This window comes from Gopherus flavomarginatus, chromosome 5, assembly GCF_025201925.1.
Source record: "Gopherus flavomarginatus isolate rGopFla2 chromosome 5, rGopFla2.mat.asm, whole genome shotgun sequence".
In the NCBI taxonomy this organism is placed as follows: Eukaryota; Metazoa; Chordata; order Testudines; family Testudinidae; genus Gopherus; species Gopherus flavomarginatus.
The window spans coordinates 151,956,449-151,984,444 of NC_066621.1; the positions used below are offsets into that span (position 1 = coordinate 151,956,449).

The 27,996-nt window shown below is 44.9% G+C and overlaps 2 protein-coding genes across 2 annotated transcripts; both read right to left on the reverse strand.

Annotated features, from left to right (window-relative positions):
- On the reverse strand, window positions 1-7,620 carry LOC127050939 (protein maestro-like). Its single transcript, XM_050952687.1, has 9 exons — window positions 7,508-7,620; window positions 7,188-7,299; window positions 5,348-5,494; window positions 3,989-4,171; window positions 2,789-2,944; window positions 2,153-2,287; window positions 1,763-1,865; window positions 953-1,018; window positions 1-113 (listed from the first exon to the last, which is right to left on the reverse strand). The coding sequence occupies exons 1-9, from the start codon at window positions 7,618-7,620 to the stop codon at window positions 16-18; spliced, it is 1,113 nt and encodes a 370-aa protein (XP_050808644.1). The 3' UTR covers window positions 1-15.
- LOC127050921 (maestro heat-like repeat-containing protein family member 2B) lies at window positions 7,618-27,996 on the reverse strand. Its single transcript, XM_050952625.1, has 14 exons — window positions 27,925-27,996; window positions 26,643-26,795; window positions 24,534-24,656; window positions 24,066-24,145; window positions 23,166-23,301; window positions 22,903-22,998; window positions 21,917-22,021; window positions 17,720-17,843; window positions 15,612-15,724; window positions 14,780-14,932; window positions 13,483-13,637; window positions 12,980-13,142; window positions 12,434-12,529; window positions 7,618-7,645 (listed from the first exon to the last, which is right to left on the reverse strand). The coding sequence occupies exons 1-14, from the start codon at window positions 27,964-27,966 to the stop codon at window positions 7,625-7,627; spliced, it is 1,560 nt and encodes a 519-aa protein (XP_050808582.1). The 5' UTR covers window positions 27,967-27,996; the 3' UTR covers window positions 7,618-7,624.

Consider the following 27,996-nt stretch of genomic DNA (forward strand, 5'->3'; position numbering starts at 1 on the left):
TGTCTCCGTTCCGCTTCATTTCTCAAGGACTCCACCAGAACGGATGTCACTTATGATCTCAGTTGCCACCAGCTGGACAGTGGGACTTGGATCTTTCTCTAGGACCTGGAGATCTGAAATTACAGAGGACAACACATTAGTGAACAGACTGTCAAATCACAGCTAAGTGTGATCACAGAACCTTGAAGTACGTGAGCAAAATGATCACATGGAAAAATGTGAAACTGGGCTCAGTCCTTCTATTGGGGTGGAAAATACATGAGAGATGAATAGGCCTCACTTTTCATATAGTCCCCTGTGCCTGAAATAGCTGGAGACTTATTACCTCTGACTACCACGCTACAGCAGCTCTCCAATACAAAGCTTTAGGTTCCCCCATTGGTTCCTTCCATGCTCCCAACTGTGGGGAGACCTTGACTCTACCAGAAAGTCATCCACTCTGCTGCAAATGGAAGAAGATCCATTTTTTCAACAGCTTCCACTTTTAAGTTATTTTCCAGCTCTATTCAGGAGCCACTGCCTGAGCTCAACTAAGCCTGGAATTTAACAGAAGCCAGGTCCAAGCTGGTTTGTGCATGATACAGGGCACCTACTGGAAGAAAAATTGCTGGTGGGAAATTGGGGGTAGCAGAAAGTGCCTACAACTTCTTCTCACTTGGGGAGTCCACAGAACGCCAATAAAACCCAAAGTGTGGATAGTACTGGCTGGGGAGGGGGCATTGCCAGAACAACCAGGAGATGCACTGACTCATATCATACCTTCTGCAGCTTCCTCCTTCAGGGGAAATTAAAGCTGACTTTCTACTGGGTAAGAGTGAATTTGTCCTTTGATGTGTGGCTGATGAACTTTGCACCAGTGGTATCAGTTACTGCTGCTTGTCAGCTAAATTCCTTTATAACACTTTATAACAACTCACTAATGAGCAGGACTTCAGCTGCATTTATTACTTACACATCAGCAGATATCCCCGGTACAGCCATTTCATAAGGTGCATTTCTATGTGTTCCAGGATGATGCCTAAATACAAAATGTAAAATAAATAACAGCAACAATAATAAAACCTTCCCTTGCTGAGTGCAAAGTGATATTGGCAGCCCCAAGGTCTTTGGCGTCTCTTACTATGGGCCTACGGGTGAGCTGTGGGCAAGAGGATTCTGGAGCAGGTTAGAGTCCACACTGAAGAGAATGAGAGAGACATTTTTTAAAAAAGACTGTTTACAGAAACCCCATTTGCTTGAAACAGTCTGTGCGCCTCTTGCCACTGCAGTCAGTTATTGAAGACATACTAAGAGAGTGTCTTGGCCTAGTGGTCTGAGCAAAGGACTGGGGCCAGGAATGAGTGAGTTCTAAGCAGGGATCTCACAAGGTGACTGACAGGTAAGCCTCAGATGAGCCACAATGCCTGCCTGTCTCACATGGGTGTGCTAGGGAGAAGAGGGCACAGGCCAAAGAGGAGGAACCTAATGGTTCCTTGACAAGGTGCTGGAAATTATACCCCCAGCTCAAAGTGTAACCATGCGCTACGTGACGGTGTCCCAGCCACTACTGCAAAATGATTGCACTGTGCCTTCCCAGCAACAATCCCGAAGCACTTCATAGCAACTAATGAATTCCTCCTCCCACCACCCTGGAGAGGCAGGGACATTAACATCTCCATCTATGGGTGGGAAGCTGAGGCACAGAGACATTAATGGCACAGTGGGATTTTTTCTGTCCCCCTCAATGGGAATATCACAAGGGACACTGGGCATCATCTCTCACCAGCTAACTTGGCGGCAGCTGCCCGGATCCCTTCCAAGCTGCTGTAGAAGTACGAGAGGGTGGTTTTGTATAAGTTCTCCAGCAGTTCTAAGTTCTCTTTGGCCTAGAGGAAATCAGGGACACATGAGCTCTCTCTGGCTAGAAGTGCCCTTTGACTGCCAGCATATGCTTTTACGAACCACAGGTAAATATGGGAAAGAACAGGTGGCTGGGTAGAAGTGGGAAAAATGGGAATCTGCGGCAGATTTACATTTCCCATCACCCTCCCTCATATATCCCACCCTTATAGTTATTTACATTGTCCATCACACATCTGCCCCCAAAACACTCCTCTACACCACCACAAGCCTCTCCAGTCAATAATCTCATACAGTTCAACAGCTCACTCACAAGGTGTCTGCAAATGTCCTCCTGGAGTTCTGTAGGATTCAGCTTGGCTGTGTCATCAAGGTGCTTATTAATCACATGTTGGAGTCTCTTCAGTCCCAAAAACGGGAAACAGAGGTGAAATGTAGCTCTGCATTTCTGAAAAAGAGTGTCACACCATTGAATTGTTCCCTACCGAGTGCTGTGTTCAATCAAAGGGAACTCACCTGCGTGACTGCGCATCTATTCCAGGATAAAAAGGGATTCATCTGGGTGTAACTGGCCGAAACATGCAAGAATGACTAATAGAGGAGAGAGCTTTCACTGAAACCTGGAGGTAGCATCCATGTCTTTTGGGAACAGTTATACTGATGAAAGCTGCTTCACCAGCCACAGCTGTGGTCTCTCCTCTATTCTGGGGAGGCAGGGGCCTGGGGTGCAGAGACAGACAGGAACAGAGACCTGTAGGAGTCAGACTCATGACCTATGCTGAATTCTGGTGAAGCAGCCATGGACCAAGCTGGCTGGAACTGACTCAGCAAGAGGGCAATGAACTAAGGGGAGAATTTGGGCCTCCACAACAGACAGGAATAGCAGAGATCCCCTGGCATTGGGAGGAAGATTCCTTTGGCTTAGGAAATAAGTCATTGTCAGTCTTACCATTGAAACCTGGGGGTTTGGGTCTTGCAGGTGCAGCAGAAGCGTGACCCAGCTCTTTCGAACCTGCTCGGTGAAATAGGCCTTCCATTTTTTCTTTGTCAACTGAGCCAGGATGCCAAATAGGACAAAGGCCACTGAGCGAAGAGCATCATCCTCCTACAGCCAAGAAAACCCCACAACTTGGTAAGTAAGGGATAATCCCATCACACACCTCACACAGCCATCTCTTCTACGCTAAAGTAGAGTGATTCCAACTACAGCTAGTCGGAAAAACTTTAATTAACCAATTATTTGTTCACATTTGCTGATTCATGAAAATATTTTAGAGCCAGTTCAATTTTGACGAAATTCCTCCGGAAGCCAGGCACGGGTCCTTAGAAACCTGCCTGGTGTCTTGCCAGTGCACCCATCCAGGTCCTTGGCAGCCAATCTAGCAGGCTGACTAGGATTGTAGGCTTCTTCAGGGGGAGAGATAGCTCAGTGGTTTGAGCATTGGCCTACTAAACCCAGGGTTGTGAGCTCAGTCCCTAAGGGGGCCAATTGGAGAACTGTGGTAAAAAGCTGGGAATTGGTCCTGCTTTGAGCAGGGGGTTGGACTAGATGACCTCCTAAGGTCCCTTCCAACTCTATGACCCTCAGAGTCCTGGCTCTCAAATTTGTAACTCCCTGGCCCCTCTAGTTCCCAGCACCAGGATAGTCTGAGAGCAGACTGCCCTGGGCCAAGGCTTCCAATAGAGCTAGGCTGAGTATAGTAATTCTGTTTCACAAGGAGTTTTGAAGTTTGGGGAGAGGGGTTCCCACAAATAGGAACAAAACCAAAATTTGAAATCTCAAAATTCTCTGCTAAACAGAATTATCGTTCCAACCCTCTCATATAAAAATGGTATTGACCAGGCCCAAAACTCTCTGTTGCACTCTGTAAACCCCTTTTCATGGTTATCTAGCTACCTAATCTGGTATTCAGACTTTCTTTGAGGTTCTCAGTGGCAATAAAGAAGAACAGAAGGGTGAGACTGTGGGAGCAGGGATGTCATCCCCATCCTCCTAATGTTCTCCTCTTCCACAAAACACCTCTCTTCCCTGGGGCCTAAAATCGCTGCACTATGACATGAGCAATGCCCAGGGAGTTCCCATCACACATCGTAAATGGAGTCTAATCAAGATTGGTTGAACTGGGGTTGGACAGTTCTGTTCACATACATCGTCAAAGTAGGTCCGGATCTGTTGGGTGAGGTCTCTGAAGGAAGAACCGATGTCCTTCTCTTTCAGTTGCTTCAGGACTTTGGCCAGTGCATTCATGCTCTCGCCAATGACTTCAGAACTGAAAATGTCATGTAAGGCCCCGATCAGTATGTCCAGAAGAAACTTCTTGTGCTTTTTCACCTGGACAAACAGATGACATTAAAGAACAATTATCGCTGATCACAATTCTAAAAAGTTTTCTTTAACAGTTATGAAGCAGTGGGAATTTCATCAACCCCCTCTCACCGCAGAGACCTATAGCTATATTTCAGACCAGGTGCTAGCTACAATGAGCCAAACTCGGTGCCATAATACACCTGTGTAATCCTATTATTAGATTTCTAGTTACTTAGATTCCAAGGCCAAAAGGGACCATTGTGATTATCCAGTCTGACCTCCTGCATAACGTAGAACTTCCCCAAAATAGTCTCGGTTTGAACTAGAGTGTCTCTTATAAAAAATATCCAATCTTGATTTTAAAATTGCTAGTGACCGAGAATCCACCACTACCTTTGGTAAATTGTTCCAATGGTTAATTAAAATTACCATTAAAAATGGATGCCTTCTTCCCATTCTGAATGAGTCTAGCTTTGTTTTTCCCCATTGAATCTTATTATACCTTTGTTTGCTAATGTGAAGAACCCATTACCAAAATTTGTTCCCCATGTGAGTAGTTATAGACTGTCCTCAAGTCACTTCTTAACCTTCTCTTCGTAAAGCTAAATAGATTGAGCTCCTTGAGTCTGTCACTAAAGGTCTACTTTCCAATCCTTTGATAATTCTTGTGACTCTTCTCTGAATCCTCTCTAATTGATCAGCATCCTTCCTGAATTGTGGACACCTGGTCTGGACACAGTATTCAAGCAGTGCTCACATGAGTGCCATATTCAGAGGGAAAATAACTTCTTTACTCTAATTCAAGATTCCTCTGTTTATGCCTCCAAGGATCATTTCAGCCCTTTTGGCCACAACTTGGCTTTGGGAGCTTATGTTCAACTGATTCTCTGCCATGACTCAAGTTTTTTTTCAGCGTCATTGCTTCCTGGGATAGCGTCTCCCACCCTGAAAGTATGGCCTGCATTTTTTCTTCCTACATGTATACATTTACATATGGTCATATTAAAGTGCACATTGTTTACTTATGCCCAGCTTACCAAAGGAGCCAGCTGGCTCTGTATTGACTGCAAAAAGGTTACTAGGGCATGGGAGAGAGCAGAATTTGGCCTAGTGCATTGTGTGCAGTCTCTGTAAACTCTGAACAATTATTTCCCTTGGTTTCTCTAGTTATGTTGCATTCTATTCAGTAATCTCTCATACCTTCTGAGGCGCCCCATCGACTATATTTCCCAGGCCTCTTACAGCCATCTGACGGACAATGCTGTTCCTATCCTGTGACCTTTCTTCCAAGACGCGTAAGACACTCTTAAGGAACTTTTTCTCCCTGAGCATGGGATCACTCATTAGCTGAAATAAAATCAACATGTCCATTAGCCCAGTATGATCAGAAAGATTGGGAATAGAATTTGAGCAGACATGGAATACACTAAAAACAACAAGGAGTCTTCCTACAGCCACAGTCTTGTAGATAAAGACTAATATGGCTTCCCCTCTGATACTTGGCACATAACACACTGTAACTTTATCATTCCATGCAAATGAGAAATGTCTTAAAAACATGGAGCTTTCCTTTTGGGCACTATAATAGGGATCCTCTGACAGTCCTTTTCTCACCCCTGGTGCACCCTGCCAGCCGACCTCAGTGAGTCTTCTGTGGCTCAGGCCTCTGGCTAAGTCCCAAAGGCCAAATGAACCCCTTCTTGGGTAGTCAAGAACAGTCCCATTGCCCTCACTAGGGTCTCCAGCCCCAACTCTGGGTCCTTGAAATTCTGTCCTTTGTTCAAGTTCTCCATAAGCATTGTCCCCTTCCTGGGCCTTATGCCACTGTAAGTGATAGGGGAACCAGGGCCTGCCCAGAACTCTGAGGTACAAACTATGGACCCTGTAAACAGTAGTTAGGCACTGCTTGATTTTAGGTCATTGTTGATTCTTCCTACCGGCCACTTTTAGCTTCACCCTCACCTCAAGGTTAAAATTCTTAAGGACTCTCTTCCTGCAAACCCAACTTAAGCAAATACGGCCAGAATCAAACTCTGGCAATCCCCTGAATTTCTGTGACCAGAGAGCAGCATCCTTTCTTGCCCCTCCAGTTCCTGCCAGGAACTGACCTGCTAAGGCCCTGCAGCTCCTTTCAGCTGAGCCTGATGGGTTCTGATTGGCTGCTTTCATGAGACCTCTCTAGACAGACCCAGATTTGTGGCTCTTTTCCTGGGGCAGGGAGTAGTAGGACCACGTGGCCTCTTGTAAGGAGCCTCAAAGCCCAGGTACAGCCCATCACAGTCACAGATCGATTATTTTTCTTAGAACCAGATGAGCCCCTAAGATAGTTGCTTAGCATAAGTGGGAAGTCTGATGCACATGTTAGAGGAAGGCTGTGGAAAGGGACGATGGCCCAGCAGTTATCACACTAGCCTGGGACTTAGGAGACCCAGCTTCAATTTCCTGCTCCCTCAAGGACTTCCTGGGTGACCTTGGGCAAGTCACTTAGCCCTTCTGTGCATCAGTTCCCTGCCTGTAAAATAGAAATAAGAGTGCTTCCCTACCTCCCAGGAGTGATGTGGGGATACAGATATACATTAATGAGTTTTGAGGTACTCAGATACTACAGTAATGAGAACCTACGATAGATGTGAATGTATTTGTATGTGGCTTGTTTTATAGTATTAGGACACTAGGTTCACATTCAGAAGATCTGCTGAGCTAAACCAAAATCAGGAGCTGTTGGTTAGTATCAGCACTAGGACTTGGCAGAAGAGGTCCAGGAATCCAAACTCTGTCTGTATCTCTCTCAGCTAGCCCCTGTGGTTGTGCAGCTAGTATAGGTAATGACAGCAATACAAATATCAGAGAGAGAATGACTCCGAAAGGTAGAATGAAGTTCCTTGTCAGGTTTCCATATAAAAGGGGATCCATTCTACAATCTAAAATGACAATTACTCCTATGAACTGAACTGTACAACTGTACTGTACTCCCAAATAAAGAAAGGCAAACAGACAATGGTCTAAAGGTGAAACTGCTCTTCAGAGCCTTGTGTCTTACCTGGGCAAGGAAAGCTGTGCTGGTGACTCGGTAGTTTTCTGTCGGGGAATTCACCCAGGCGAGGAGGCTCTGGATGATCTCAGGTGTTACTAGGTCAGATCTTAGCAGAACTCTGGAAGGCAAAAGAAACCGCTTATGGGGTCGATTGCACACTTCAAAAACTCAGCTGCTCTGAGCAGACAGCTCTGATATCTATGGGTGGGAGCTGTGTGTTTCCACCCAGGGCACCCCCCACAAAGCTGTAAACTGGAGGTTCCCCCTCAGCCACTTTATTTGCTACTGATTCCCAAGGATAAAATGATGCCTCCTAGATCTCTTACCTCACCAGCAGACACACTCCCTCATGGTGAGTCTGGGGGTTTTCAAGTAGAATCCACGTTCCCTGCTCCCTGAGTTCTCTCATCAGTCTCACATTCCCAACTTTGAAAAGCATGGATTCAAATGCTTGGACAGAAAACCTGGGGAAAGAGAGGCACAGAACTGCAGCAATCAGTAGGAAGGTGCAGCCTGAGCAGAGTCAGGAAGCCTCGGTTATTTGTCAGGTTTGCTGTTCATCAACAGTTCATCCATTGGCAATATCCTGGACACCAGCGTCCCTGGAAGGACTTGATGCCGGGAGGTAAGTTTCAGTCTCATACATCTCATATAACTAGTTTTGCTAGGGGCAAAATTTTGCAGTCATTTTTCCCTTTCTGCATGGAGCATTGGCACTAAGACTACAATGATATGGAAAAGATACATGATTAGGATCCAAAAACTGGGGGCATAGAGTGTGGCGATCACTAATGGACATTTTGGGGTCATATCTCCAGACATGATGTGACAGAGCGCTGAGGGTTTGCACTTGAGTCAGCATTCTGGTGACCATTAGTACTAATTCAGTTCCTCACAGAAGGCCTAATTGCTCAGAGGTGTACCTGACTATGAGGTCAGATTGGGGCTAGTGAGTCAAGGAACCAATCATTTCATTAATAGGGACTCTGTGTAAAAGGACATGGGCAGGAGCCCTTTGAGGGGAACAGACAGAGAAAGAAACTTGGGTGACCAGATGTCCCGATATTTGGGGCTTTATCTTATACAGGTGCCTCTTACTCCCAATCCCCTGTCCTGATTGTTCACACCTGCTGTCTGGTCACTCTAAGAGAAACAGAAGGAAAAAAGCTGGGAGAGCCTGACAAAGTAAGGAGCTAAGGTCTCTGAGTGGAAGGTCTCTGAGTGGAAACACCTTACCCCCCATTTTGGAGAAGAGTTTAGAGAGTTGAGATACGAGATAAAGGTGCTATGTATTGGTAGGGGGATTAAATAGACTATACATTGAAGTCTACAAACAAGAAAGTCTCAAGGTTTGTAGAAGATGTGGGGGTGCAACACCCCTCTCTGTCACAGCAGGGGGCTCATCAGGGATTTCCCTGTTATCTATGCAAATGGAGAGCCTGCTGGAGAAGCCGGGGTAGAGGTTTGGCAGGCCAGGTGATGGAGGGAACAGTGAAATGGATGGTGAAGCAGCAAAGAGAAGTGTAGAACAGGGGTTCTCAACTTTTCTGTTTCTGAGCCTCCTCCCACCCCCAATATGCTATAAATACTCCATGGCCCAGTTCCAGGCCTCGGCCCTGCCAGGCATCAGAGCTTGGGGCTCCTGGCTCTGGATTTTAACTGCACAGGGTGCAGGGGCTCGGGACTTTAGTGCAGGTCCTGGGCCTTAGGGCTCCAGCCTGCCTGGGCTGAGAGCTTCAGCTTTATGCCCTGAGCCCCAACTAGTCTAATGCCAGCCCTGCTTGGCGGATCCCCTAAAACCAACCCGGTTGAGAACTGCTGGTGTAGAATACCCTACAGACCTTCCAACAATCCCACCATGCAGAAGAACAGCCTTTGCTTGCCTGGTAGGTTTAACAGCAAAAGCGCCTTCAAGAATTGATATGGGAGTAAGCCCAGATCTGGCAACAACTCCTCCAAAGTCTGGCAAGTCCTGTGACAGGAAATGGAAACCAGGCACAGGAGATCAGACTCTGTAAAATGGGACATGCAAACAACCCTGATGTGGTTTTGGTTACTCTTAAAGGAGCAGCAGTGAGAACTCATAGGGACAGAACAATGTGGGCCCTTCGATTGACACCCTATTTAACTGGGGAAGCACATATATGGCTCTTAGTGATTAGCGAGCAAGAGATTATGACATGATTAAAGCAGCCATGCTGGACTAGGTGGGGCCTGTCCGTAGAAAAGTACTGCCAGAAATGGAGAGTTGAAAGATGGATTGAGGGATTATCCCCCTGTGCATTTGGATAGAAATTGAAAGACTGGGCCACTCACTGGTAAGGCCAGATACCCAAAATGGGAGGGGGGAGATTCTGGAAGTTTCTTCAGAGTCTCCCTGAGCATACCTGGGCATGGGTTACGTGGCGCCAGCCAGTTAATCTGCACCTCACAGTTAAAGTTACAGAGGAATTTGCAGGGATGGACATTCCCAGAGTGAGTCAGTGGTTTAAGGGACTAGATTTGAGAAGCAGTAGAGTGTCTCCAGATGGGAAGGGTAGCAAGAAGAAGAGGGAGGAGCCTCAAAGAACTGTAGCGGGAGCTCGGCCTGCAGTGTGCTTCTGACATGGACGTGAAGGACAGCTAAAAAGAGACTGTCCTAAAATGGACTGTGAATTTGCACAGCTTTGTGGCTGGGACAAGACTCCTGGGCAGGGAAGAAAAAAGCAAGTAGCTACCATACCGGTATGGGTAGGGAGGAGCCATCAAAGGGAATAATGGACACAGCTTCATCCTGTTTGCTGATCAGGCAGGAGTTAGTGAAACCCCACTGGATACTTCCTGGAGGTAGGACCAAAACTGAATATGTCCATGGGGACAATACATTCTGCCCAATGGCAGAGGTGACTCTGGAAATCAAGGGGAAGTTTAGGCACAAGCATGTAGGGGTAGTGGATGGATTGCCCCATTGCCTTCTGCTGGGCATGGACTGGTATCCCTTTGTAACCGGGACACCAAGGCATGTGTGGAGGCCCAGAAGGGTGGAAGTAAAACTGTCAGGGCCAGGTAAAAAGGAAATGTACGAAAGGGGGTGGAGGAACCTAGACACGAAAGTACAAGCCACAGAGAAGGTGAGGATGGAGAAGTCCCCCGAGAGACAAGAGGGAGGAGAGAGAAAACAAAAGTCAAGAGTAAAGGTGACTTAAGATCATCCATTGGGGTCAAACAGTCAGCAGATCCCTGACCACCAGGATCTCAGGAGCCGGCATCCCGAGAACACTTTGGAGGGACTCTGAGAAGTCTGTGTTCGTGGAAGAGGCTGGGGCACAGCATACCACCCGTCACATATAGGTACCTAAATCTGGCCTGCGCATGGGCCAACAGTATGAGCAGAATATACACTTGTGTCTGCAGCGTCAGCGATCACATAGCTAGGTACCCATCCATGGGAACAAATTCAAGTTTTGTGGACAAAACTTAGGCACTCATGCTTGAAAACCTGATTCACTGTGGCCACCACATAAGATCAGCCTTACTGGGTCAGTCCAATGGTCCATCTAGTCCAGTACACTGTCTTCCAACAGTGGTCAATGCCAGCTTCTTCAGAAGAAATGAACAGAACAGGGCAATCGTGAAGTGATCCAATCCCCGTTGTCCAGTCTCAGCTTCTGGTGGTCAGAGGCCTAGGGACACCCAGAGCTTGGGGTTGCATCCCTGATCATCTTGCCTAAGAGCCATTGATGGACCAGTCCTCCGTGAACGTTATCTAATTCTTTTTTTAACCCACTTATACTTTTGACCTTCACAACATTCCTTGGCAATGAGATCCACAGGTTGACCATGTGTTTTGTGAAGTCGTACTTCCTTATGTTTATTTTATACTTGCTGCCCATCCGTGAACAGAGTTTAGTCCCCGGTTTCCTAGGAAAAGTCAGAGACATTATAAAACCAGGAAGTCTGTAATGTGAGCACCTTGTTGGCTCGGAATAAAGAAACACAATAATAATAGAAACTAATAATGTTGTGAGGTTGGTGGGAAATGTACATTAATGGGCCACCAGAGCTGAAGTCAACTGATGACACAGGAATCTCTTAGTGTTAACTGGGGAGGGGCACAGAGTGGATGCTGAGGGGTCTGGTATGTACATTCTAGTTAACTAAAAGATTGCCATACGAGTCTGAAAGAAAAGCCCATGTCACCAATATCATTGTAAAACGTATCTACAGATGCTGTGTAAAGATCCATGTATACGCATTGAAAATTACATTCTTATGATCTGTGTCTAGAGACTAGTCACCAGGAAAGGTGAAAATATGGTTTTCTTTCAGGCAAGAAATATTTCTCCTATCTGTTTGTTTACATGTAAATTAAGCATATAGGATTCACAATCAGTTCAGAAGGACTGTGAGAACTTCAAAGAAAGAAAAGTAACAGGAAGTAGACAGGGGATGAGGACCCAATTTTGGGGTACACATCAAAGGTTTGCTCTAGTATATTTGGGGGACAAAGACGACACCCTGGCATCTTTCACATAGGAAGTAGATGGACAGCGGGGTCGCTATCAGGCTTGGTTGAGAACATTGGGTGAGAAACATTTTTAGACAGGAGGTTAATCTGTTGGTTAAGTTTAGTCTCTAGGAGCATGTTATGATTTCATTTTACATGTAACCATTTTTTGCTTGCATTCTTATTCACTATCACTGGAATCTCTGTTCTTTGATCATCTCTGTTCTTGTTTGCACTATAAATATATCTAAGTGCTGTGTGTTTTGCACTATAGAGTATAAGTAATACAGTATAAAGTAGAGAGTCTAAAGTATAAGTAATAAACTGGTGCGTACTGTTCCATTGGGAACAGCAGGCCTGGTAATTTTGTGGGTGTTCAGTGAATAAAAGGTCTGGACACTATACGGAATGGTCAGAAGACTCGGGGGTTGGCGTGTGCCTATCACTAACCTGTACAAAGAGACTAGGGTTTGAGGAGGCCTGGATGGCAGTGCTTGTTTTGCCAGAGCCTGGTCATTTTAGGGAACTGATCCACAGCAGACACAGACAAGACTTCCTCACTCTAAGGGCAGGCGATGGTAAAGTGCCTCATAACCTTGGGAACTCCTGGGGAATGTCACACAACTCTATTGGAATTCTCTTTGTTTCTCTCCCTTCCTTCTAATTACCGGCAAGGGTTGCCTTCAGTATCTTGTTGGTCTTTTTGGAATGACTCCTGACTGCTGATCACTGGCAAAGGCATCTTTTGGCCTAAAGTTCGGCTGACCTGCTGCAGGAGAACAGGAAACAACTCTGGGAGCAGCTCCTGCACAGCTTTGCTCGACTGCAGTGCTGATACCACCTCAAAGATGGCACATGTTGCCTGAAAGGAGAGCATGGTAAAGAATGAGATCTCCTCCCAACACCATCACACCCTCTCTCCCCTTCTGATATCTGCTCTACTAAATTCTCACTTCTGCCAGTAACTTGAAGGACTGCGAGCAACTCCCTTAACTCGTGGCTCACTTTCCCACATCTATAAAAATGTGTATGACCTACCAAGGCATGTTGTGAGTCCTAAGGAATATTTGTAAAGCACTGTGAGAAACCTGGTTCAAAGACTTTCTTATTGCCAGATGTTATTAAGTAAATCAGCCACGTACTCTAAAACTGTTGTATTTGTTCCACAGACAGCAGAGCTGGATTCAGGGAAACAGTACATCAGAGGAGAACTGCCCACACAGCAGTATTCTACCACACTTCTAGCTTTCCATCAGCAGGATTGTCACGGGGCAGAGGAAAGCCTGAAAGACGTGTCTGTCATCTAACTTACTGAAAGAGGTTCAGCAACTGCCAAATGCCTGTCAGTTTCAGTCTCTGAGGTGACGCTTCCTTCTTGGCTTGTTGACGTCTTTATTTTTTCTATTAGGACCTGTAGGACTTGAGTGGCAAGCAAGGGGTCTCCCCCCAGAGATCTCCACAGCTCAGTGGTGTCACTGCAATTTAACAGAAGTTACATGTAACCCCTGGACACTTTTGTGGCTCAGACTGAATGCATCATCTTTAAGTAAAGACCAAATTATCTCCAGTTATACCAGTAAAGATAGGTCTTTAGGATGTCAAAGCAGTTATGAATTAATGGAAACAGAATGACAATTAATTTCTTTCCACACCCCACCGTAACATGCTCTTGGACCTTCCTGCAGAAAGACCCAGGCTATTAACCGTCAGGAATTATCCCAAACTGTCTGCTGCTTAAATGAAGCCTTGCAGCTCCCAGTAAAGCTGTGGGATCCATGTTTTACCAAGATGAATGCAATAGGTAGCGGTATATACCTGTCCATCGGCAGACGTTTGCTGAGGAGGCTGGAGATCACTGCCTCTAGGTGCTGGTGAGCTAGAATGAGCACTGCCTCCAGCAGGAACTGCCTCAAGCTGCCCTCCTGGATATTAGACATGTGGCTATATATTATATCCAGGATAGCTGGCACCTGGAAGGAACAAAACCAGAAAGAAATGTCCCTTATTCTCTCTCTCTATTCAGTCTACAGAATCAAAAACTTTATTTAGCCATTTGCTGCTTTTTTTGAAATTCCTCAAAAAACTATGTCTGCGTAACTTTAACCCACAACAATTGCCCACACTTGGCTGTAAAGATTAAAACTGAGGACACACACATATACATACCAGGTAAGTTAATGGGGTGGTGCCCAGCTATGCATTAAATAAACCAGTTTGCATGCACAAGAGAAGGCTTTGCTTGCCCAGATTTTGCAGGTGTGATTTAAGCAGCCAAATCTAGCATTTGCCTCGAAGGATGCAGAGTTCATAAACAACCACAAGCACAAAATATGAAAGTGCTTTAAACACAGTGTGCAAATGCCTGGGATTATGAACAGGCGATGACCTCTCATATTCATTCCTAGCCCTTCACATCTTCAAAACACTGTGCAAATGTGGCAGTTCTGCTGTGAGGGTTCCCTGTCCTGAGGCCTTTCACCAGCCTTGTTAGAAGATTTATGGAGTGCTCCTTTCATCTAGCCCTAAAGCACTGGGCTCCAGAATAAAGCGTATAAATAGTGGATCCCAAAGACACTCTAGTTTTTCCCCTCCCTCCTTCTATTCTTAAAGGGTACGTCTACACAGAAAAAAAAACAAACATCCCACAGCAGTGTAAAAGTGTAGCTGTTCGTGCTCGGGCTGGAGCCCAGGTTCTGAAACCTGCCAAGAGGGTGGGTCTCAGAGCCCAGGCTCCAGACTCACTGGGAATGACTACAGGGCTATTTTTATCCAGGTAGCCCTTAGCCATAGGCCTCCTAAAAACTAGATGCCTCCAAGTGCCAGTCATTCTGTCGTCTTGTCTTTTCCCCAGAGTCTGTTTTTTCAAGCCTTTCTTGGCTGAATACTGTGGCAACAAGCTAGACAAATAAATAACCAACCACCTTTCTTTTCCCTTGGATTCTCTGTCTACTGCTATTGATTCTGCCATTGCCTATCTTAGGGTAGGAGCAGAGATGGAATCGATTCTGTGTCCGAGGGGGAGAAACAGCAAGATTTTTGTTCCTTATACATGAGGGCAAAGATCTAAAAGCCTACAATTTAAGCAGAAAACCTCTCCAGTTTCCCATTTTACCTGGTCCAGCATGGCATCTCCACATTCCTTTAGGATGATCTTCATCCATAGCCCAGCTGCCGTGGCACAGGTGGGGTTAGCAGACAGCATACTATCCATTGTGGTCTCAATAAAGTCTGCAGCCTGTTCGGAAGGGAAGTACTCACTAACAGCCTGGGAACAAAGCAAAAGCAGGAGAGACTGCTATGATGTTTGGCTCCAGCACTTTAAAAATGGAAGCCTAATATCTCCATGGAAAAAGATCTATGAATCAGCATATTGTTAATTAGTCTTATGTCCAGCTAACCATCTGGGATTCAAATTCTCTCTATAGTCTATATACTACATTTTTGTATTCTACACTAATGATATCAGGTTTGAGGGAAAGCCGCTGTTGCACAGTTAGCACAACACTGTACTGGATATGCAGGAGGTAAGTTTCCAATCTGTATTCTCTTAGATACACTGCATCTTTTTACAACCTATCAAATGAAGTCAAGAGAGGCATGCACACAAATATAGGCTAAGGCAAACCCGCAAGGTGACAGATGAAGACTGGGTGGTTTCTCAGCTTGATGTTTCACTAACACAGTTTTTTCTCATGGATGGCTGGATAGGTACATGTGTGTGCATCTGCATGCGCATTTTCATGCACATGCAACATTCAGTGGAGTCTGGTTTTCACATGGCATTCATAGCACACATCTGCGAAAAGCATCTCGCTGGTTACAGGCAACGAATGCCCCACGCCCACAGCTTGCTCCAAGTACAGAAAGGCATCATGAAAGCGTAAATGTAAAATGAACAGTGCCTGGTCACTAGAACATCTGCACAAGTTTTTGGAGTCAGTTACCCTGGCCATTTTGGAAGATGCCTGAAACAGAGCCTCAGGGTCTGGAGCTGTTGTTAGTTCTTCACAGAGACAGCTCAGCTCCTCCTCCGCTGACCCCAGGTTCATGGGCTGGCCTGAAGTGGAGAAAAGGAGAAAAAGTACTGGAATGATTAATGAAACGGAACCTCTACTGCATGGACATTCATACAGAAGGATCCATGTGCTATGCTCTTATTAGCACAGTGTAAAATCTTGGCCCCATCAAAGTCAATGGCAAAATTCCTGTTGACTACAACGGAGTCGAGATTACATCCTAAATGTCTGAAAGTTCACAGTAGTGGTATGTTACTGTGACTGATACGGGATTGAACAAGCACCATATTCTGCTTGGAGCAGCTTTCTGGGTGTGTCTGGTTTCAGTAGCATCTCTGCTCTCAGTATTTAAATCTAATCTCATATTCAAGTACAACTCATGCAGGTAGGTGTGAGGTTCCAATGTAGAGGTGAATCCCTCCAGCAAACTCTAATTGTAAAAGAGATGGGGATGGACAAAAACTTTGGCAGGAAACCCAGGCTCATCCGTCACTTCTAAACAATGCTGGGATTTCCATGTTGTACATTTAAAAGTTTGGAGTCCCTTATTCTGTTTCTGAATCACCAACACTGTTTTTTAGGATTGATTCATAATAATTGGAAATTGGGTGACCAGATGTCCCGATTTTATAGGGACAGTCCCAATTTTGGGGTCTTTTTCTTATATAGGCTCCTATGATCCCCCACCCCGTCCCGATTCAAATCCGTCTGGGATTCAAATTCTCTCTATAGTCTATGTACTACATTTTTGTATTCTACACTAATGATATCAGGTTTGAGGGAAAGCCGCTGTTCCACAGTTAGCACAACACTGTACTGGATATGCAGGAGGTAAGTTTCCAATCTGTATTCTCTTAGATACACTGCATCTTTTTACAACCTATCAAATGAAGTCAAGAGAGGCATGCACACAAATATAGGCTAAGGCAAACCCGCAAGGTGACAGAATGAAGACTGAAGACTGCTGTCTGGTGACTCTAATTGGAAATGCCCTTAAATGATAACCAAGCTCTATCCCATTAGGTGAAAAGAATATCCTACTCCAGGGGTCAGCAACCTTTCAGAAGTGCTGTGCCGAGTCTTCCATTTATTCACTCCAATTTAAGATTTCGCTTGCCAGTAATACATTTGAACGTTTTGAGAAGATCTCTTTCTAGAAGTCTATAATATGTAACTAAACTATTGTTATATGTAAAGTAAATAAAGCTTTTAAAATGTTTCAGAAGCTTCATTTAAAATTAAATTAAAATGCAGAGCCCCCCGGACTGGTGGCCAGGACCTGGGCAGTGTGGGTGCCACTGAAAATCAGCTCACGTGCCACCTTCGGCACTCGTGCCATAGGTTGCCTACCCCTGTCCTACTCTTTCACAAAGGGGAAAATGGCCTACACTTACTCTAATAGCTTTGACTGTTCATGACAGAGGGCTGCTAGAAGAACTTTTTGTTTAAAGAATTATTCCAGGAAACCCCTCCAATACAGCCAGTGGCAGGGTAAAGAGAATGAAAATGTTTAGTACCAAGGGCTTGTCTATATGAAGATAGTCAAGAAAGCATTTTCAAAATGCATTCGTTAAACTTCATTAAACACCTTTGGGGACATATTTATTTAGAATTAAAGGGGCCTTATTTCAGGTTAGTTTTATTCTTATAATTCACTATAATTAATTCAGTATCAGAGCATCCACACGTGTGTTTAATGCCACTTTAAATTTACACCTATAGTTCATTTGGATTAACTTTCCTTAGTGTCCCTGTGTAGACAAGCCCAAAGGAATTGAGCAGTTATCTACCTGGTACAGACCATTTATTATTTGAACAGTTCCCAGAAGTGTGCTAGGCTCTTTACACATCATAATTATCTCTTCTAATGAGGTATTTACAAGATGCCAACCACTCTATTATCTAAGTGCCAACAGACAGGACAGAAGGAACTAGACAGGCAGAAAAATGGACATGACAACAGTGAAAGAAGGTGAAGAATTACTTATACCTGCTTACAGTGAAGAATTACTTATACCTGCTAATAGTCTCCTCACCTTGCATACTGAGAAGGCAGCAGATACAGTCAACCACCCACTGACGGGACGTGGCCAGTGAATCACAGCTGTATGGTGCTATTCGTCCAATCAGAGATCCAAACTGATTAAAAGTTTCCTGAGTCTAATTAAAGAAGAAGGAAGAATGAATATTCTCCAGTTGTTCTAGACTTCACTTGCCATCTTTATCGTTGATACCCGTCAGCTCTGTGTTTCTGGGGAACCAGGGCACAGATCTAGCTAGTGTGACTCATGAAGGACACCCTCAACCCCCATCTGTTTGAACCCAAACCGATCAGAGAAAAGGCTTGCAGAGAACAATGAAGGGTTTGGGGAGACACACCTAGACCCCTCCTGACAAGGCTGACAAGATTAAGACATTTCCATTTGCATACAGAAGGAAGAACAGAGACAACTCCCCTAGCCTCAGTTGCATGAAAGATGGAATAGGGATTAGCATAAAGAAGAAGAACAGAGAACCGCACTGAACTCTGGGACCAGAAAAGCAGGAACGCATTGAAACACGGGAATCCCTGCTCCAGATGTTAATGAACCTACACCTGCACACACCCAGCTCAGCAATTATCAGAGCAATTCTAGTAATAAATCTTTGACTAATATCCCAAAACACTGAAGCATCCTAGTTGCCTTGTGAGCTCCTCAGAAGAAAACAACACCCATAGCCAAGAGTGATTAGCTCCTATTGTCTAACCTAAAGAAAACCCTTGAGCCATCAGTTTACCCATAAACAAATCTAGTGTTCTCCCTTGAACCACTGTATTTTCTCTACAAAACCCTCGACCTATGCCCAAGTAAGGTTCTGATGTATAGACCCAAACTCTGCATCAGTTCCACTGGGATTCCATCTCCTGACTGATCGTGCTGGGGGCTCTGCCCATCTCCAGCACTCAGGAGTCTGAGCTACCACCATCACCTGGAAATCCTGACCAGTTCAAGCCTCATGGAGTGGCTGAGATCCATCTCTCTCTCTCTGTTTTCTTTTCTACCTCAGGTATTAACCTTTAAAATGTAACTGTTATGTTTGTTTAGGCCTCCTGGTGTAGTTATCACTATGATTCAAGAAATAACTTTTATAGTTCAGCTGGTTGCTTCTCTCTCTCTCTCTCTCTCTCTCTGAACTTTACTCCTTTGGTTTTTTAGCTTCCCCCACTTACTCTGCAGCAACACTTTTTGTACCTAAGCTAAAGATCCCTGTAGTGCCCCAAAATACTGTGGAGTTTGCTCATCAAGTGGATTATTATCCATACAATTGTAATGTGAAAGTATGATAGGAACGTGTTAAACCTGGGGCACATAAGGGGCGGGGGGGGGGGGCGCAGCTGAAAGTGCTGCTTAACCTAGCCCACTGAATACAGGGACATATAAGGGGATCAGCTGGGGAGTGCTGATTGACTTGCTCTGCTAGTGTGTGTTTGTGTGTGTACACATGTTCGTCTAGTTCTAGTTATTAGCTCTGGGGAACCTGGGTCCTGCAGGGTATCTCCATTGGGAGAGGACTTGTAGAAGGAAGGAACAGAGCTCCATATGAACACGCAAATGACATAAACAGCATATTAATAGAATTACAGAACCACTCCGCCCCCTTCCTCACAGAAGAGTAACCCTAATTAATGAGCCTACCCAAAGTAACGGGCACATCTGGTAACAGTGTGCCTCTGATTCCTGTACTGAACTGGATAACGCACATTGGAAAATATAATCCCAATTGTACATGCAAACAGATGGGGTTTAAATTAGCTGTTATCACTCAAGAAAGAGACCTCAGAGTCATTGTTTACAGTTCTCTGCAAGCATCTGCTCCACATGCCGTCAAAAATGCTAACAACATGTTAGGAACCATTAGGAAGGGGATCGACAATAAGACAGTAAATATCATTACGCCACTATATAAATCTACAGTACCCCCACACCTTGAATACTGCGTGCAGTTTTGCTCATCTCATCTCAAAAAAGATATATTAGAATTGGAAGAAGTACAAAGAAAAGCAACAAAAATTATTAGGCGTATGGGACAGCTTCTCATACAAGAAGAGGTTAAAAAGACAGGCACTTTTCAGCTAGGAAAAGAGATGACTAAGAGGGAATATGATCAAAGCCTATAAAATCATGATTGGTGTAGAGAAAGTCAATCAGGAAGTGTTATTTAGCCCTTCACATAACTCAGGAATAAGGGGTCACTCAATGAAATTAATAGGAAGCAGGTTTAAAACAAACAAAGGAAACATTTCTTCACACAATGCAGTCAGTCAATCTGTGGAACTCATTGCCAGGGAGATGTTGTGAAGGTCAAAAGTATAACAGGGTTCCAAAAAGAATTAGATGAGTTCACGGAGGACAGGTCCATCACTGGCTATTAGCTAATATGGTCAGGGATGCAACCCCATGATCTGAGTGTCTCTAAACCTCTGACTGCCAGAAGCTGGGGCTGGGACTGTCCAACAGGGGATGGTTCACTTGGCAATTGCCTTGTTCTGTTCATTCTCTCTGAAGCATCTGGCACCCACCACTGTTAGAAGACAGGATACTGGGCTAGATGCACCATTCTTCTAGGGGTTCCAGGATAGCCACTCTTATGTTTTATGTTCTTAGCTGATTACATAGAAATTCAGCTTTAGCATCCTGGGAGCATAAGAACCAAGAATGCATTTGTGACACTGGCAGACCAGTTAACCTGTGTATGACCCATAATAACTTAACAAAAGGCACTTTTACTGTATCAAGACAGTTCACTTGCATGTGAATTTCAAAGAGATGTTAATACATCAAAGAGATGCTAGTCTAATGACTAGCAATCATCAACTCATTCAAAAATGAACAATAGATGCGAAATGTATTTGTCTGTGGTTATCTATACCTGGTTAGAAGCTTCACAATGTAACCAAATTAGCTTGTAGATGCTAATTCCCTTTCAAGGCTTAATTGCCTTAATTATGTATGCAAAGTGTTCAGTTAACCTTAAAATCAAAGATGTAAGACACTTCAGGAAAACAATCATTTCTACATTATCTTCAGCTTAACTATCTGTGTTATAATGGAAGAACGGCTAATTACCTTATGTGAATGAATGTAACTAGATTACTGGATATGCACAGGAAATAGAAGATTATCTTCAAAACAAAGTACAACAGGCCATCTGCATTGGAGGAAGGTCCTTCTGTGACAATTTCTATGAGGTAGGCTTGTCAGCCTGCTAGAATAGCTATAAAAGGGAAGGCTGGGGCCTGATCCTATCATCTCTAGTCTGCTTAAACTTTGAACATGGTAAGTGTGAGCCTTAGCACACAGATCTTCCAAATAATCATTTAGAATAACCTGGAAAAACTGACAGACTTTACATCTATGCTGCCTTTGGATCCTGATCTGCTGGGATAATTCCAGAGAGACTTTTATAAACCAGCAGTTTATTCCATCCCCGTTGTGATCCTGAACTATGACCATTGAAAGTCACTGTCTGGATAGTGATCTTTTAACCATTTGTAACTCTCTTCTTTCTTTTAACAATAAGTCTTAGATTTAGTTATTAAGGATTGGCTGACAGTATGATATTTGGGAAAGACCTGACCTGGGGATAAACATCTGGGCCTTTATAATTAGTGAACCCCACATATGGTGAATCAGGTTTTCAGTAACCCCTCATTATATTACACATAGAATATCAGGGTTGGAAAGGACCTCAGGAAGGATCTAGTCCAACCCCATGCTCAGAGCAGAACCAATCCTCACACAGATTTTTACCCCAGTTCCCTAAGGGGCCCACGCAAGGATTGAGCTCACAACCTGGGGTTTAGCAGGCCAATGCTCAAACCACTGAGCTATCCCTCCCCTCTCTTCCAAGACATGGATGTTTAGATGGGAGCCAAGATCTGGAATGCCAAAAGGGAAATGCGTTTGGCATCTTTTTAACTAGGGTGGAAGCTCTTTGCTTGTTGACTTGGTGAATCCAATTACAGAATAAGCCATCAGTTTGGGAGATTGTCTGCCCTCTAACTCTTGCAGTCTGCCCGCAGTGTGGTCACAGCGTTGCTGTGTAAACTTCTCTCTTATGGAAGCAGAGGGATCTTAGTCACCTTGAAATCCCAGCTGCTGCCCTGGAAGAGTTTTTCATGTATTTGCATTGAGTGTCAGATCTGATAGAAGCAGAGAAGTCAGCTCAAGGAAGAGTACGGCTATACTCACTGTGCTATGAACGGTCTCTTGATAGGCAGTCAGCAGCCGGGTGCTGGCCTGAAAGGCCCTTTCCCTCTCCCACTCCTTCCCTGAACTGAACCATGTCGCTAGGAGCTGTTGGTAGAGCAGGGGAACGGACAGAGTTAGTACCAGAAAATCCCTCCCAAAGTTCCTCTTAAACAGGTTTAATAGTCACTAAAATCCCTCTCCAAAGCATCTCACCTCCATGAAGCAAAGGAATTACATGACTAATGGAAGAGCCCCTAATATATACAAGTCCCAGGGGCCAGATTCACCTCTGGTGATTGAAGCCAAAGGAGTTACATGAGAGATGAATCTGGGCCCGTCTATGTGATGTCTGCTGTAGACTGTCTGATGGGAGCTGTCTAGCACATTGCATGCTGTTTGATGTCTGCTGCTGTGGTCTGTTTCCTGGGCAACTTCTCCCGTGTTGAATGGCAAAATGACAGAGAGGAGCATTTCTTTTTATTAATTTGAATAAGAGCAGAGAAGTCCCCCTAGCCCAGCTCCTTTTACAACTTCATTTTTATACTGAAGGTGCATCAAACTCCCCACCCCTCAGCTCTTCACAATATTCTGTCCATGTCTGAGGAACAGGAAGTCTCCTCTGAATGAGTTTCCATACAGGGGGCCTAACTCAACATTCATGAATTCCTCTTAGAAGAAGTGATCAGTTTCAGCTGGTTCTCTTGGATTTGGCTACTGCAGGGGTGATTTTCTTGCCACTCCAAGTAGTGTCAATGACACTGTAAGAACTTGGTCCCAATCCAGCCCTGGCATGAAATGCCAAAGCTTCCATGGATTTCAGTGGGGCACATGCCCGCTTAGCCCGGGAAGAATTTGGTGCTTTCTCTCTAAAATTCACTCCATTGTGGAAAATTCCTCCACAACTGAAGCTTGACCCCCTAAATCGCCAACTCTTCCCTGCTGTAACACAAGAAACGATCTCCACCACGGTTCAATGGTCTACTCACTTCAAACATTTCCTGGAACCAGTTGGTGGTTGGTTCTTCCTCCAGCAAAGTCTCCATTAGCTTGTCAAGGGCTTCCAAGGACCTCACGTAGAGCGACTGAAACCAGAAGAGAAGGAGTGAGGCTCAGCACAGATCATTTCTGTGTGTGGGCCGGGGAAAGCTAACCATGCCTTGCCAGGGAGGCCATGTGTCACTGCCATCACCCAGCGCCGGCTGGCCAGAAATACAGTGGATGGTGCCAGAGGAGAATTGTTGTCACGTACTTCTATAAGCAGAGCATCCTTTGCTGTCTCGCTTTCCTTTTTCATCATCTCTAAAGGAGGAAGGGGAAATAAACTTTTGAAGCACTGATCAAGGAGCTCACGGTTTCCCTCCAAGGTCAGAGATGGTTTGAGTTTGCTGTCAGAAGAAAGATAGAGAGAAAAGTCATGCATTAGACTCAGTACCACCAACAAGGAAAAGAATTGGGTCCAATGACTAGTGAGCGTCCCAATCTAGAACCCCAAGTGCAAACAACACTTCACTTTGCACTTCTATTAAGTATTGGCTCATCTAGAAGTAAAGCTAAAACTTCAAGTCCTCTTTTTAGAGAAACCCACAAGCTTCCCTCCCCCTGCCAGCTTAGCCAGACACTTCCCTCCCCATCTGAACTCTGCTCCATTGTACTGCACACCCCACAACCTCCAATCTCGTGTCTTTCGAGCACAAGCCTCTGAATGGACACATTCAAATCCTTGAGAACTGAAGTCCTGCTGGTGAGCAGCATTTGAGCCATAGGGCCACCCAGAGGATTCAGGGGGCCTGGGGTCTTCGACGACGGGGAATTGCCACTGAAGACCCAGCACTTCGGCGGTGGGTCCTAGGGTGGAATGACCCCCCGCCGCCGGATTGCCGCCGAAGACCTGGAGCTGCAGAAACTCCAGGAGCCTGAGCCCCGTGAGAGTTTTCCAGGGCCCTCGGAGTAAAGGACCCCGCTCCAGGGGCCCTGAAAAACTCTCATGGGGGCTCCTGCGGGGCCTGGGGCAAATTGCCTCACTTGCTTCCCCCGGGTGGCCCTGCTGAGCCAAACCCTGCAGGCATTAGACTGCTCCCAACCTGACACTCATCAATTAACAAATAAGAAGGCATCACAGTGCCAGGAAATGTGGCAGAAAATAGCCTACCTCAGATGTCCAATGGCAAGAATTGCCTTGTAGCGAACTGGAGATGCCAGGGAATCCAGTGGTTCTTTTTTAATGAAGTCCTGAAATGCATGAATAGGGACATCAAAAATGGGAAATGGATTTGAAAGGCAGAGAGGCCGTCCTCTCACCCCCCAAAACAGGGCCATCTGCCAGACTTGGAATAAACAGACACTGTGCTCAGCAGGCTCTCTGCCTCAGAAATGAACCGTAGGGCCATTTTCAGGCTATACAGAGGACAGAAAGAGAACTCACAAGACACAAGCCGTTCCTTCCAGTTACAGCCCACAAGATGTCAGCATCCCTGCCAAGCTCAGAGTGGATCCCGCATCCTGGGTGCCATGCAGGTAGCCCATGAGACTGCAGTAGTACAATCACAGCCAATGGATAAAATAACATCCCCCTGGAAAACCAGTCTTATTACATTACAACAAACGCCTAATCACTCACCAGCATGTAGCCAAGGAGCTCCAGTTTGTAAGAGAATTCAAACTCCTGGGAGTCTCTGGTCTCCAAGATGGCACAGCTAATCTCCATGACATTGTGGATGAAGGTTAATTTTAGGTACATGTCCTACATAATCCAGAAGGAGAAACAAGAGGATGTGGATGAGAACCTGAGAGAAGAACCACAGTCCAGAAGATAAAGATCAGGAATTAAATCTAGCCTCAGGGAAGGAGAGAGGTGCCCGCAGACCCCGGAAGGTAGAGGACTCTGGCTCTGCATCCACCTCAGAAGAAGAGAAAACCCAGGTTCAGATAAAAAAATCCAGGTCCATTTACACCAGAGCAGCCAGGACTTCTGCTTGATGTAGCAAGGAAACCAAGCTCTATGCAATTTAAACAAGCAACTTGTGTACAGAAAATGCAAAAGATGAGGGCAGATTATTTAGAATGTACCTTGTTTGCAACAGTGATGCCCATCTGTCATAAACAGATAGCTAAGGGTTAATGTTCTTTTACCTGTAAAGGGTTAACACAGGGAACCAAACACCTGACCAGAGGACCAATCAGGAAACAAGACTTTTCAGATCTGGCTGGAGGGAAGTTTTGGGGTGTGAGTTCTTTGTCTTTGTCTTGGGTCTTACCCTCTCAGCTCTGAGAGTGATTTTTCTATCTCCAGGCTTTCTAATTTTCTAATTACAAGCTGTAAGTACAAGGATAGTAAGACAATAGGTTTATATTGTTTTGCTTTTGTATTTACATGTGTGTAGTTGCTGGAATGTTTTAAATTGTATTCTTTTTGGATAAGGTCATTTATTCATTTTTTTCCTTTAAGCAATTGACCCTGTATATTGTCATCTTATTACAGAGACCATTTTATGTCCTTTTTTCATTCTTTTTATATAAAGCTTTCTTTTTAAGACCTGTTGGAGTTTTTCTTTAGTGGGGACTCCAGGGAATTGAGTCTGCAGCTCACCAGGGAATTGGTGGGAGGAAGAAGTCAGGGGGAAAATCTCTCTGTGTTAGATTTACTAAGCCTGACTTTGCATACACTCTGGGTGAGGGGGGAAGAGAGATTAGCTCTCTCAGTACTTGTGTTTCCAGGACTGGAAACAGGGAGGGTAGAATCCCTTTGTTTAGATTCACGGAGCTTGCTTCTGTATATCTCTCCAGGAACCCAGGAAGGGAACACCTGGAGGGGAGGAGGGGGAAGGGAAATGGTTTATTCCCCTTTGTTGTGAGACTCAAGGAATCTGAGTCTTGGGGTCCCCCAGGGAAGGTTTTCGGGAGACCACAGTGAGCTAGGCACTGTATAATTCTTCGCTGGTGGCAGCGATACCAGGTCCAAGCTGGTACCTAAGCTGGGAGGTTTTCATGCTAGCACCCATATTTTGGACGCTAAAGTCCACATCTGGGAAAAAATGTTATGACACATCATCTGAAAAACAAAATGCAAAACAGCTATTAGCAATGTAGATAGTCCCACATAACACACAACCTCAAAACGTCCTAGCTGGTGAATATGGAGCAGAGAGAAATCACTATTGTTAAATCTTTCAAAAGGCAGGAAATGTATCCAGAGGGGATATTCCGCAGAGGTCGGTATCAGGGGCCATCCTCCGTAATATTTGCATTTGTGAACAACTGGAAGATCTCAGTTTGGTTCAACTGTTTTTGGCAATGCCTAAGTGAGAGTCTCAGTTAGACAAGGCAGAACTGAATGGCAAAGTCTCGTGGAGAGGTTGCACTGAGATGAGAGTCAGGACCAGCAGTCAGACACCTGGGGAACAGAAATAAAGGAGCACACAGACAAACAAGAAGACAGATAAGAGGTAAGGGAAGTAGTGAGTCCAAGAAACAGTGTGACAGCAAATCAGCTAAATACAGGCTAGCACTAGTCTCTCTTGGGTAGTAAAAGATAGAGCTAGATACACATCCATATTAGGGGAGTTAGAGTGTTATTCTGAATAGCCTGAGTGTCACTGCATCTGAATTACTGTGTAGCTGGGGTCTACAGAATTTCAGAAGAATATAGAAAACTAGAGAAAATACAAAAAAGAGCAACAAAAATGATACAACATGTGACAGCTCACGCTCTATCCACAAAAGCTCTAACCTGACAACTGCTTCTGTAATGGAGAAGGATGCTCCCTGTGATGTCTGCCTCTACTCGGGAGAGAAGCTGGTCTTTTGGAGCATGGACGGCCACGCTGCTGTAGGCCAGCATCAAGGTGCTGAGAGTCTTGCCTCTTTTCCACCGGTGGTAGCCCTAGACAATCAGAAATTTCTTCTGATTCCTCTTGCTTTGGAATTCTGATCTGCTGCTGACCAAGGAATTCCCCACAGCAGGAATAGCAGCTTGCACTTGCAAAGCTCTTTTCAGCCAAAGATCTCAAACCACTTGCAAAAAGTATTTAAGCAATATAATAACTGTGAGGTGTGGAGAGATTAGTATCTCCATCATTCCCACTAGGTAACTCTGACACAGAGAGCCTAAAATGCTGAACCTACAGGAGTGAAGTACACGGGAGCTTAGTCATTGACACTGGTGGGGACAAGATCAGGTGCTACACGCCTTGCCTAAGGCTGCACAGTGAGTAAATGGCAGAGCCAGCAGTGGAAGCCCAGAGGCCTAGTCTCCTACTCTAGCCTCTAGATCAGTGGTTTTCATCCAGGGCTATTTGTGTATCCCTGAGGGTCTGCAGAGGTCTTCCAAGGGGTTTATCAACTCATCTAGATATTTGCCTAGTTTTACAGCAGACTACAAAGAATGCAAGTACAATATTTATATTTCAGTTGATTTATTTTATAATTACATGGTCAAAATGAGAAAATAAGCTATTTTCAGTAATAATGTGCTATGATACTTTTTAATAATTTTATGCCTGATTTTGTAAGCAAGTAGTTTTTAAGTGAGGTGAAATTTGGGATACACAAGACAAATCAGACTCCTGAAAGCGGTACACTAATCTGGACAGGTTGAGAACCACTGCTCTAAATCAGATGTTCCATAATTGTCATCCATAGACAATGGATGGTGGTCTACTTAAAGCAGGTTGCTTGGCCACATGTTGCTTGCAACACCTCCTCATTTCCAGCTACTAACTGGGATTAAAAAAAATGCTAAAAAGACCTTAAATGCTTTTCCATGCAAGCCACTGAGGTAGTTCCCACACATTGTGCATGGGAGGGGCGCTCAAGCCATGAGACATCAGATGATAAAATCATTTGCGAGAACCCCAGCTCCAGATTGTGCTTCTCTCTGCTTAACTGCAGGCATCACGTAGAACGCATACACTGGGGGACAATGCTAGCTGACCAGAGGAGACACTACCCCAGAGCTGCTGCCCCTGCTTTAGAGGGAGAGGAAGTTTGAGAGAACCCCCTGGCTCCTTTACCTTCAGGAGGCTGATGAACCCAGAAATCTTAACTTTGCTCATTGCAGCCCCAAACTCGTGAAGTGCGTTCAG

Coding starts and splice junctions, on each gene's coding strand:
- LOC127050939 (XM_050952687.1), bottom strand. CDS start 7,620: ATGCTTTTCAAAGTTGGGAATGTGAGACTGATGAGAGAACTCAGGGAG. Junction 7,300..7,507: donor GGAGTGTGTCTGCTGGTGAG/GTAAGAGATCTA, acceptor TTTGCCTTCCAG/AGTTCTGCTAAGATCTGACC. Junction 5,495..7,187: donor GCACAGCTTTCCTTGCCCAG/GTAAGACACAAG, acceptor ATTTTATTTCAG/CTAATGAGTGATCCCATGCT.
- LOC127050921 (XM_050952625.1), bottom strand. CDS start 27,966: ATGAGCAAAGTTAAGATTTCTGGGTTCATCAGCCTCCTGAAG. Junction 26,796..27,924: donor GGTTCATCAGCCTCCTGAAG/GTAAAGGAGCCA, acceptor CTGATTGTCTAG/GGCTACCACCGGTGGAAAAG. Junction 14,933..15,611: donor CATCTTCCAAAATGGCCAGG/GTAACTGACTCC, acceptor CTTTGTTCCCAG/GCTGTTAGTGAGTACTTCCC.